This window comes from Muntiacus reevesi, chromosome 2 (assembly GCF_963930625.1).
Source record: "Muntiacus reevesi chromosome 2, mMunRee1.1, whole genome shotgun sequence".
Classification (NCBI taxonomy): Eukaryota; Metazoa; Chordata; class Mammalia; order Artiodactyla; family Cervidae; genus Muntiacus; species Muntiacus reevesi.
In genome coordinates this window covers 37,231,601-37,243,285 of record NC_089250.1, presented here as the reverse complement: position 1 = coordinate 37,243,285, position 11,685 = coordinate 37,231,601, and the positions used below count along the sequence as shown (strand labels likewise).

The 11,685-nt window shown below is 43.6% G+C and overlaps 1 protein-coding gene across 2 annotated transcripts; it reads right to left on the bottom strand.

Moving 5' to 3' along the window:
• Positions 1–1,284: 1,284 nt before the first annotated feature.
• MGME1 (mitochondrial genome maintenance exonuclease 1) lies at positions 1,285–11,595 on the bottom strand. Of its 2 annotated transcripts, XM_065921274.1 has the most exons (6): positions 11,481–11,569; positions 10,564–10,808; positions 9,069–9,644; positions 5,536–5,755; positions 2,777–2,909; positions 1,285–2,429 (listed from the first exon to the last, which is right to left on the bottom strand). In XM_065921274.1, the coding sequence occupies exons 3-6, from the start codon at positions 9,574–9,576 to the stop codon at positions 2,268–2,270; spliced, it is 1,023 nt and encodes a 340-aa protein (XP_065777346.1). In that variant the 5' UTR covers positions 9,577–9,644; positions 10,564–10,808; positions 11,481–11,569; the 3' UTR covers positions 1,285–2,267. The 2 variants fall into 2 exon arrangements, with proteins under 2 accessions (XP_065777346.1, XP_065777345.1); XM_065921273.1 differs by lacking the exon at positions 10,564–10,808 and having other exon boundaries at positions 11,481–11,595.
• Positions 11,596–11,685: the final 90 nt, after the last annotated feature.

Genomic DNA, 11,685 nt, shown 5'->3' with positions numbered 1-11,685 from the left:
TGGCATCTGGTCCCATCACTTCATGGCAGATAGATGGGGAAACAATGGAAACAGTGACAGACTTTATTTTCTTGGGCTCCAAAATCACTGCAGACAGTGGCTGCAGCCATGAAATTAAAAGATGCTTCTCCTTGGGAGAAAAGCTATGACCAACCTAGTCAGTGTATTAAAAAGCAGAGACATTACCTTACCAACAAAGTTCCATATAGTCAAATCTATGGTTTTTCCAGTAGTCATGTATGGATGTGAGAGTTGGACCATAAAGAAAGCTGAGTGCCGAAGAATTGATGCTTTTGAACTGTGGTGTTACAGAAGACTCTTGAGAGTCCCTTAGACAGCAAGATCATACTAGTCTATCCTAAAGGAAATCAGTCCTGAATACTCATTGGAAGGACTGATGCTGAAACTGAAACTTTAATACTTTGGCCACCTGAGGTGAAGAGCTGATTCAGTGAAAAAGACCCTGATGCTGGGAAAGATTGAAAGCGGGAGGACAAGGGGACGACAGAGGATGAGATGGTTGGATGGCATCACCGACCCAATGGACATGAGTTTGAGTAGGCTCTGGGAGTTGGTGATGGACAGGGAGGCCTGGTGTGCTACTTGTCGCAGAGTCAGACATGGCTGAGTGATTGAACTGAACTAGCTCTGGGTGTAGACTGACAGGTCCAGGGTGTGACTATCTGCACCAGAGAGAACTTGCTGGGTCTGGGCTTCTGAACTCCAGGGTGGTGCTTGGTGGGGCTGGGGCCACACCAGCTGGGACACTCCGAATATTTTCACGTGATCCCTGACTTTGGAAATTACTGGAATATAGGATGCTTGAAAGGCTTCCCTTGTGGCTCAGCTGGTAAAGAATCTGTCTGCAATGTGGGAGACCTGGGTTTGATCCCTGGGTTGGGAAGATCCCCTGGAGAAGGGAAAGGCTACCCATTCCAGTATTCTGGCCTGGAGAATTCCATGGACTCTATAGTCCATGGGGTCACAGAGTTGGACATGACTGAGCGACTTTCACTCACTCACTCACTCACTAGGCTGCTTGAAAAGCACGCGAGGTGTGTGGAGGCATCACAAGGTCTCCCTCAATCCTTCGCCCCACTCAAAGCTCACTTTCCCTGCGAGGTGACCTTGTGTGCATATGTATGTAACACACCCCAAAGCTACTGGGTCAAGATTAAGGTGGGTAAGATACTGAATTTACAAATAAAATCTAAACAATTCCAGGTTTGTGAAATCACCCTATAAATGCACACATTTAAATAAAAAGCAAAACCAAAAGCCTTTACTTCATCTTTTATTTCTTATAATTAATGGCTAATGAAAGAAAAAAGTGACTGTAGCACCTATTATTTTAAAGATAGCAACTATAACTTAAGTGCTAACCTACACCATGAAACAGGGAGCCATCCCCCAGGGGGGTAGTGGGCATTTTATTTAGGTTTCCCAAACCCAGTGACTACTAATCAATTTTATCACTGATCAAACACAGAAAAAAAAAACAAAACCCAAAGATGTCATTATTGTTCCCCATAGCTGGAAAATTCCATAAACAATTTTCTCCATGTACACGATTCCTTGACTCAAACCAGAAGATAGCTACCAAAATACCCAGAAGTACAATTCTCAGAGGGGGCCCAGCCGCTTCCAAGGATTATCTGGCAGAAGGTCAAGGGGCAATGCAGCGATACAGGGAGTGTGCACAGTCTTTCCGGAGAGCAATGTTTATTGGAGGCTAAGAGATCACATGTTTATTCTTTAAAAATGGTAAATGGATGCTTTCTCCCTCAAATGAAATACAGGGAACCCCAAAAGCTAAGGCATGATTTAGGAATCTCCACTGGCATTCTCACTGCACACACACTCTGGGGGTACGTGGCCTGCTCCCCACGGTGTGCCCCAGGGAAGCGCTTGGCACACCAAGCCTCACTGCCCTGAATGTCTCAGGGCAAAGACTGAGTGTACTGCCCTGGACACAGAAGGTCAGAGAGTCAGCAACACTGTGGCAGTCCAGTGCTACCTGCCCCTTATCCAGGGAAATGCCAGCCAAAGGTGGCAAAGCTGGTCTTCTATGGGCGCAAGTCAGATTCTTTGAATTTAACTTTTCTGGCTTCACCTTTTTGGTTGCAATAATTCCAACAAGTTACTGGTTGTGCCTGTGTTGATGCAGCTCTCAGACCCTGTGACACCTCATCTCAGGTCATAGAAAATAGCAACACATCTTCCTGACTGTGAACAAGAGCTTCCTGTTCCAGGGCGGCTTCCTGCCCCTAATCTAGTTTCTGGATATTCTGGCTCTTTTCCTTCTTTGTATATTCTTCCAGTCGAAGAAGCCACTTTGCCCAGTACTGGGAGCAGAGCTCGGCATCCATGAAATGTGGGTGGGCGGGGGACCCGTCTTTGTAGGCCACCACGATCAAGCCGCACTGAACCTAGGAAAGAGCAGGGCGATTCCAGAGTTTGCAGCGGCACCAGGACTGAGGCTTGCTCCCTTCTCACTCCAGGGCAAGCCCAGAGCAAAACAATTAGCAGTGAGAGCTCCCACCTCAGTTTCTAAGACGGGCTGATGATACACAAGAACAGAAAGAAGAACATAAAGAACCCACTGTAATCATTAAAGAATTATTAACAACAAAAAGCCCAGGAAGTGGGGAAAGTGCTCTGTGAAGTGTAGAAGGACAGAACAGAGGAAGTGGTCGGATACACACAGGATAGAATTTGAAGGAGCTATGACCTGGCATGGGCAAAGCCTGAAGTAAGCCAGGCTCTGCGTCCTGACCTGAAAGCTGTAGTTGGCGTCGTGGTTCACGGCACCAACATACGCCACGACTTGCAGTGGGTTGTCAAACGTGTTTCGGATGAAAGGCTTTGGCTTCTCTGATGTCTTCCAATCAATCACACAAAGCTTGCCCCTAGAGAGAAACCAAACGAAGCCCTTGAAGGTGACAGCTCAAACTGCGACTCTGTTAGGCTAACCCTCTTCTTACTATAGTTTGCTGCTTGTCACCTGATGACTATGGCTTCCATTCCCCCCAGTTCCAAGCAGACAGCCCTCAGAACTTTACTTGGAACTGAAGAGGTGTTGAGCCCCTCATTCAGGTCAGTGACGAGGTGTGAAGGGGTTCACCACAGGGCTACAGTGAGGGGCCAGGTGCCAGGGCTGGGAAACAGTCTCCCCAGAGCAAGCCTCTCAACTTTCTAGGCTTCTCTTTGGACTTCCATGGTTTAACAGTTGACAAGGGAATTGAAACTACATCTGCTAGTATGTTAGTTGATTTTGCTTCAAACGTCTATCAGAATGAACCACAACAGACCAGCAGCAAAGTCCCCATTGTAAGGGACCAAGCATCAGGGCGCCTCAGAAACCAAAGCTGGAGTTCAAGTCCATCAACACTTAAAAGGTAGCAGCAATATGTAGAAAAACAAATGAGAAGACCTGGTTCCTGTCCTAAAAGTTTACACACAGGGCAGGTATATATTACTTTCTATTAGGGATCTTGGGAAAAGAAAAAAGTCCTGCCACTTTTTTTTTTTTAGTAAAACAACCAGTACATTCCTCCCTCTCCCCCATCCTGGGGCCAACCGCACATGTCAAAAGGACTGCAGGGTGGATGAGTTGAGAACCAGTGACTCTCAAGCGCTCTTACTGCTCTGTCTTGACTTCAGGTTCAAAACCAGCTGTTCAGAGGGAGATCTTCCTGTTAACATAACTCTGAAGTTAGAACCTATGCAAGGTATTTATAAAACCAGGCTAGAGGAACGCTGTCTAAAAGAAAGAAAATGTGAGCTATACACACCATTTAAAATTTTCCAGTAGCTACATCCAAAAAGAAACAGGTGAAATTTTAACATTTTATTTAACCCAATATATCCAAAATATGATCATTTCAGTATATAATTAACATTAAAAAGTTGTTAATGAGATATTTTACATTCTTTTTTGTGCAAACTCATTGTTATCTAGTTTGTGTATTTACAGCACACGTCAGTTTGGACCAGTCCCAGTCAAGTGCTTAGTGGCCTACAGGGCCCACTGCTACCCTAACTGGATGGTGCAGATGTAGAGGTAGTATATCATCTTTGTAACTGTTTTCCATTCCATAAAGCTTGACAATCTCTGCAAATGAAGAGAGGCCCCAGCATCCCCAGGGGGCTACCATTCCCAGTTCTCTCCCTTGATAAAATAAAAATATCCTACAGTATCAAGTTCTGCCATGTACCACTGTTTCCAGAAATGTACTATAACTTATAGAATTTAATACCATGGAAAAAAAAATCTTAATAGTATAAACCCAAATTAAAATTGCAATAAGACAGTCCACAAATAGCTCTTTAACAAATGAAAAGGAGCTTAACCTAATTTATTTTGAAACGCAGACTGAAATGACGAGACACAGTCTTAAAATATCCATTCCCTGTGACCCCACAATTTCCCTTTCAGGTCTGTACCGTAGAGCAATGGTTTGATATCCTGGGTGCAAGAGACAAGTGCCTGGAGAATTTAAGAATCATTCATGCCCAGGCCTACTTCAGATTGACTGGATTTATTTGTATCTCACAGGTCACTCACCAAAACAAACCGATGACCCTGTGCACCTGCCGAAAGAAACTGTCAGGACAGGACACAAGAAGACCTGGTCACTGCTGGTTTGTGACTGCGAAACTCTAGAAATAACCTGAGAGCTCCCAACATGGAAGCGGATACACTTCATTCACACTAAACAGCAGTTAAAAAGAGAGAAGAGGGTGAAAATAACAAGGCTACCACTTTCTGAGCAGATAGTATGCATTTTAAGTACTGTACCAGGAATGTTACCTCTGTAACAAACCTGTGAGGTAGGTACTATTATTTGCCCTATTTTACAGATGAACAAATGGAGGTACAGAGAAGCTAAGTAAGTAGCCCATAGTTAAGAAGAAAACCCAGAAACCAAACTCAGGCAGCGTGTCTCCAGAGCCCAGTATCTTTATTAACTAGAGTTCCATGGGTTATACTAACAGATTTTGCCCCCACCCTCTTTATTGCTCACATGCTTTTTGGGGGAATACGGATATCTGCAGGTTATATCTACCCTTGAAATCTGGAGTAAGTGGGGAAAACAGCAGCAACTTAAAGATCACAGGAAGTTTTAGTGAGCTCAGCATTCCTCTGCATGTCAAACACTGCATGGAAGCCTTGAAGAAAGTTGATTTTCAGGGCCAATAGACCAAGGTGTCATTTTTAGCAAAACAGGAAAAACAATGCAGGAATCAAATTGGATCTTATGGCTGGCACCTTGCCTGAGGGTGGGGAGCGGGAGAACATGTTGGAAAACAGGCCATCCTAGCCATACCGGACAGTTGCACCTTTCTTCTGCCAAACACCCTGACTTGGGCACACAGATTGACAAGGATGACGTGGCTCTCACCTGATGTGACTGCACAGGCTCTACCTTGAAGCAGGAGTTGAGAGGAGAAACTAGTGCTGAATGGGAACCATGCGTCCCACCCAGAATTAATTCACCTCCACATTTGATGTGAAAAACCAAATATACTTACTGATAATCAGCCACACAGTCCAGCAGACCCACATACTGTAAGGTCTCATGTTTAACTGCACTTTCCAGGGCCCGCACTCCACTGATGTCTTTCAAAACATGCTGCACACTTTGGACGTAGCCAGATTCAAGGAGACTTTCATCTCTCTCTTTTAAGTTCCCCTGGGGTGAAAGTATGCTTTCCAAGGCTCCATGAAACTGCTTCCCTTGTAAAAACATGTCTGAAAAGAAAATCAGAGGAAAGGGACAACAACAAAAAATACCCCAAACAAAGCTAGTACTAAAGAACAAATACTCTATAAGACTCTGAACAGTGAAATTAAAAATCACATGAATTTCCTTTAAGTGATAACCTCTAAGACACCATATTTCAGCCTCCTGTGAAACCTAAGAATGCACTTTGAGAACAAAAGGGACTAGAAGAGTTTAGATAATACAACGGATTAAAATGAAGCATTTCTAGTAGAATTAGGCCAAAGCTAGAATTGAAGATTTGGGGGCTGCAGGATCATACCTAGTGAATTCACATAGCACTGTGAATTTTAGAATTCATTTAATGTAGGTAACCAGTAAGTTAACCAGCTGTGATAGTTGTTAGACATTTAGAGAACTGCACTTGTTTATAGTTCTTTTTACAACCAAATCTGACTTATGAACACTGGTGGAGGCGTCCTTTACCAATAGGCTTAGTGACAGGAAAGGCATGAAAATCAAGGCATGCAGGAATTAATGTTGTGGGGCTTGGGGGAGGGGAGGAAAACATGACATTCTGCATCTGCGCTTGCTTTTAGGATGAGGGCAGCCTGAGAGTGGCTCTGTCCTCATTTTTTTTTTCCCTCATATACTTCTAAGTTAAGAAAAGGGAACACAAACATATTCAACAAGTTTGAGATATACTATATATTCACTTGACTCTTGATTAAGGAAGGAAAGACAGAGGGTGTTGCTATACTAAGCGCTAAGTTTGGCACTTTCAAACTGTTAACTTTGAAACACAGCAACCTGGCAAGATAAGGATCTTCTCCCCCATTTTAATGAGTCCTAGGCAGTGCTATTAAATTGCCCAAAGCAAAAAGTGGCATGGGCCTGGCCCCAGAGTCCATGCTCATTCCAGCCCGTCACCCAGTAGAGCAAGAAGAAAACTCAGGGGCCATCAGGTAGAGCAACACACAGAAACAGAGGAACAAATATACGTGCTTGGAGACCCGCTCACAGAAAATGGGGAAAGTCATCTCAGCTAATGAGGCAATGGCAAACCATATTACCTTTGCCAAATAGTTTTTACAAAGATTTTGAAAGGTCAGTTCTATTACTGGCAAAAAATGGAATTGCTTTGGGGACACGACTTGGAAAGTGAAGTGAAATTCAACTGAGGACCTAAGTTATTCCACTCCGAATTTACCTGCCTTAATTGGACTTATCAGTACATAAAAGGCCTACAAATGTTTAAGACTTATGGAATTAAAACCCAGGGAAAAGAAGTGTAGTTTTCATCTACAGATTAGCTTTAATGAAGCAGAACACAAACATGTTAAAAACAGGAAGGAAAAAAACGGCTTTATCAAGAGCCAAGCTAAGACACAACCCATTCTCCACTGCAGTCTTTACCCCCTGGCGAGCTCTTCACATGTAAGGTGCAAGGCAACAAACATGAGGATCTGGGTTACAGGATCCCTTAGGATTGTAAAGCTAAGAACATTAAACATGTTTCAACTTGTGAAAATAAATTTTAAAAGATTTAAGAGTTATTCCAGATAGCAATTAAGTTACAGTGTTCCTTGAATAAATTAAAGGAATAAAAGTGCAGTGTTTTCAAGTCTTATATTAAAAACAAAAAAATCATGAATCTCCTATATTCTAACAAGCATGGATATTTTAGAATTAAAAAAAATTCAATGTAGCAAAAAAAAGAAAAAAAAGGAAAATATAAACTCCAGCTTTCCCACTAGGATCAACACAAGTATAAATCAAAGTCAGACTTTCTTATCCTCCACAATCTTCAATAGGTAAATTGGTGCTTGGGAAACTGACCCTATGTTTTGGGGGTTTTTTTGGTCACACTGTGCAGCATGTGGCATCTTAGTTCCCTGACCAGGGATGGAACTAGCGCTGCTGCAGTGGAGGCACTGGACTGCCAGGGATGTTCCTTCCTGCTCTTTTTCTTTCTTCTTTTTTTTGGGCCATGACATGAATCTGTATGTGACTGCCACATTATTAAAAAAAAAATAATAATTCTGCCTGTTTAAGGTTGATCCTAAATTGACAGAGAAATCATATCCTAGTAATCTAGATCTATAAAGTTGATTTCATGGAGTCAACCAGTTTTCTCTCCGCCTGGGATAGTGGGCTGGCTCAAACCAAACAACTCCTCTCCTTTATGAAAGAGCCAGCAAAGTACTTCTTTCCTTTGTGCCAAGAGCTACACACCTAGGTACGCAACATCCCAGCAGGTTTCTTAGATTCCCACAAGCTGTGATAGTTCTGGTTTAAAGAGAATAAAACAAAACAAAACCAAACTTTCCATAGGAAACAATGTCCATTTTAAATTCTAGTGTTTCAGATAAAAAATTTAAAATGCCACTAAAATATTTTTTTAAAATGTTGCTCGTTTAACAAGCTGAGAAATTTGATGGTTGTTACTACTTAACTATATTAAGAGGGCAGTCAGCCCTGGCATGCAGTCCTTGGCTGAGGCAGCTGAGGAATTTATATGGGGCTTGATAATTTTCGCCATATCCAAATGCCACCTAAATACTTAACATTTTTCCTTTAAACCACATGTGACCACAGGTTTAATGTGTTACGCATACACATATCTTTGTTCAAAGATGCCTCAAAATAAGTATTACTCCTATATTAAAGTGCTTCTGGACCACTACGGGTGCATGTCCTGCTCTCTGGGAAGCGTGGACTAAAAAGGATGCTCAGTGTAAACTTAGCTTTAACAACTGTGATCCTGCTGGGGAGCAGCGAATTCACCTGTACTAACGGTCTCTTCTTTCATCTTGCTTTTGGGTGGAATCTATTTTATGAAAGCTATTTTCCTTGGTTGTACAAGTTAGTGAGTTAGGACAGGAGTTGCAGGCTCTGAACATCTACCTCCGTTTACTAAGATCTAAATACAGATCACATGTTCTGACTTATTGCCAGTCTTTAAATTTATGAGTAACCAGAGCAAGGGGGCATTTACTAGATTCTGAACAGAATGCCTAGCAACAACTAGAACTCCATTATGTGATTATCGACTATTCCATTAAAAAAAAAAACCAGGAAATTCTAATACTTAAGTCTATAGCTTATAAACCGAATGAATTTTATACATCTTTTAGTCAGAGTATTTGATCTCTCTGCTTTAATTTTATCTGTAAAATGGGGATAATGGTATCTGTGCTTCATAGGGTTGTCGTGATAATAAAGTGAGTTATAAAAAACGCTGTTAATACTATCATCTGAAAGCAGCTCCTCACTAGCTATAGTGGTGCCTTCTACTCTGGGAAACATAATAACCGTAAGAATCAGGATTGAGAAGATTACTTGAAGTATATTCGGCAAAGCCATCCTCTCCCAGTTCCAGAATCATGCGCTGCCTCCACTTCTCCAGGTAGAAAGTCTGTTCTGATGTCATGGTCTGCTGCAGGACTCGGGTCACGCTTGGTATCGCATTCCTTTGAAAAGGGATTTTCAGAGGAACTGGAGGATCCCTTGCTGGGTCTGGTTTTATGCTTTTCTCTGGATTGAACAGAGGAAACCAATTTTGTGGAACTGCTTCTTCTTGCTTTGGGGCCTTACTCTTACTCACTGGTCCATAGAGTAAAGCATCTTCCTCGAACAGAGACTGTGGAGTCCGAGCATGGCCTCTGAACGACAAGACAGACCTGACCAAATCAGAGTATTTTTCCTGGTCCACTTGTTCATAAGGGTTCACTCTTTTCTTCCGGCCCCACAAATAAGAGGAAGTGGAGAAAACAACACGGGGGGCTGTTTCTACAAAAAGCGTCTTTGAACTTTGAAGCTGCCTGCAGATGGTCTGAAATACCTTCATCTTCAGACTTTTTTTCACTTCCCTCTCGTATACTTGTAACGTTGAAGGCCTTTTCAATTTTTGCTTTCCTATCAAAGAGAAAGTGGTATTAGATATTAGATGTGTTAAACATTTGAACCATCCAAGTGAAAGCTGCAACAGTATGCTATTGCTCTTTAAAATTGTATTCAATAAGCTTTTTCAACATTTTTTTTTCCCCAACATGTTTAACAGAGAACAAACCTGACTTTTCTATTCCTTTAATTCTAACCTTAGTTCCCTGCTAGGGCTTAATGCAGGCTTTGCACCTTTTGTAGGAGAATGTTATGGCTACAGCCTGGAATATACAGAAGGGCCCATTCTCAGAATTCTGATCTTTAAAGGTACTAACACTTTTCCAAGCATAAAAAGTTACAGAACAGAAAATAATTGTCTTGTTTGAGGTTTTTAGGAGCATTGTGATCAGACCTCCCTGGGTAGCTACAAGAACAAAGGATTCCTGCACCAAGAAGTTTGCAACAACCAGCAACACTCCCTCCTCTTTTAGGATAAAAGAAGTCTCAATTCTAACTCTGGAAAAATGGCTCTTTGGGAGCACTAGTCCACCATCCTCTGGGTCTGCTGGCTTTCCAAATAAAGTTGCTATTCCTTGTCCCAAAAGCTTATCAGTCAATCTCTTGTCTTGTCCTGCAGCTGAGCTTGGAATTGGTACTATTTGTACAAAACTACTTCTGAAGGACCAGCATTTGTTAAATGTGAAATAGTAGACAGCATAGCACAAGGTGTCCCTAACATTCACTATGGTGCCAACTGCTGCCTGTGAAGGGAGCTCTGTGCGATACAAAGAAACACAGGACAGGACGCTAGAGGAGCCTGGTGGTCACACTTAGCAGTTTAACCACTAATCCCTAAACATCAGATTTCTAAAAAAACATTTTTATTGGAGCATAGCTGATTTACAATGTTATATCAGTTTCAGGTGTAGAGCAGTGAGTCAGTTATACATACACATATATCCCCTCTCTTTAAGATTCTTATCCCATATGGGCCATTGCAGAGTATCGAGCAGTTTTCCGTGCTTTACAGCAGGTCCTTGTTTGCCTCTGTGCTGTGGTGTCCGACTCTTTGCGACCCCATCCATGGACTCTCCAGGCAAGAATACTGGAGTGGGTTGCCATTTCCTTCTTCAGAAGTACTGGGGTATGTGTCACAACCCTTTCCAATTGTGGTGCTGAAGAAGACTCTTGAGTCCCCTGGACAGCCAAGAGATCAAACCCAGTCAATCCTAAAGGAAATCAACCTTGAATAGTTACTGGAAGAGCTGCTGCTGAAGTTCCAATAGTTTGGCCACCTGATGTGAAGAGCGGTCTTTCCAATTAGACCCTGATGAGGAGAAAGACGGAAGGCAAAGGAAGAAGGGGGCAACAGAAGATAAGCCGGTGAGATAGCATCACCGTCTGAGCCACCAGGGAAGCTCACGTCACGAACTTGATAGGCACGGATTTGATAAAACGCCAGAAGACGGTGGAGGCCAGAGGAGCCTGGCGTGCTGCAGTCCACCGGCTGGGCTGCAGTCCATGGGTCGCAAAGAGTCGTGCACGACTGAACAAGAGCAACAATATGTCACTCCCAAATCTCCCATTTATTCCTCCCCCCTTCTCCCCAGGTAACCATAAGATTGAAAACCAGACTCTGAAAAGTAGCATAGAGGGAGAGCTCTCATCTAACCCCTCACATCCGCTACAGCGGGCGCCGCTAGGATCCACTCAAGACTGGGCACTCGCGCTCCCGACCGGTCTGAACCGCCAGGGGCGGTCAGTAGTGCCCCGCCGCCCTGTACGCGCTTCGGCGGAGCCCCACAGGACCAGGCCGGCGGCGGCCCCTCGCGCGAGAATCATGGTAGGGAACAGCCGGCAGGTAGGTACCTCAGAAACCGGTGCCCTCCGCTAGCTTCAGCGCGCGAAAGACCCCGCGGGCCGGTTCTTTCGTCCGTCCCGCGCTTTGCCCTCAGGCTAGGCCCCGCCCAGGCACGGCGGCCCCAGCAAGCATTGCGGCGCTCATGCCCCGCCCCTATCCCTGGTCCCCCAGATCAGTCCATTCTCCGGCGCTCAGTGGGGAAACCCTCCCTCC

Excerpts from the sequence above, each read along its gene's own strand:
- MGME1 (XM_065921273.1), bottom strand. The coding sequence starts at position 9,576 with ATGAAGGTATTTCAGACCATCTGCAGGCAGCTTCAAAGTTCAAAGACG. Across the intron at positions 5,756-9,068 it reads CTTTGCCGAATATACTTCAA|ACATGTTTTTACAAGGGAAG; the intron begins GTAATCTTCTCA and ends TTTTCTTTTCAG. Across the intron at positions 2,910-5,535 it reads GACTGTGTGGCTGATTATCA|GGGCAAGCTTTGTGTGATTG; the intron begins GTAAGTATATTT and ends GTTTCTCTCTAG.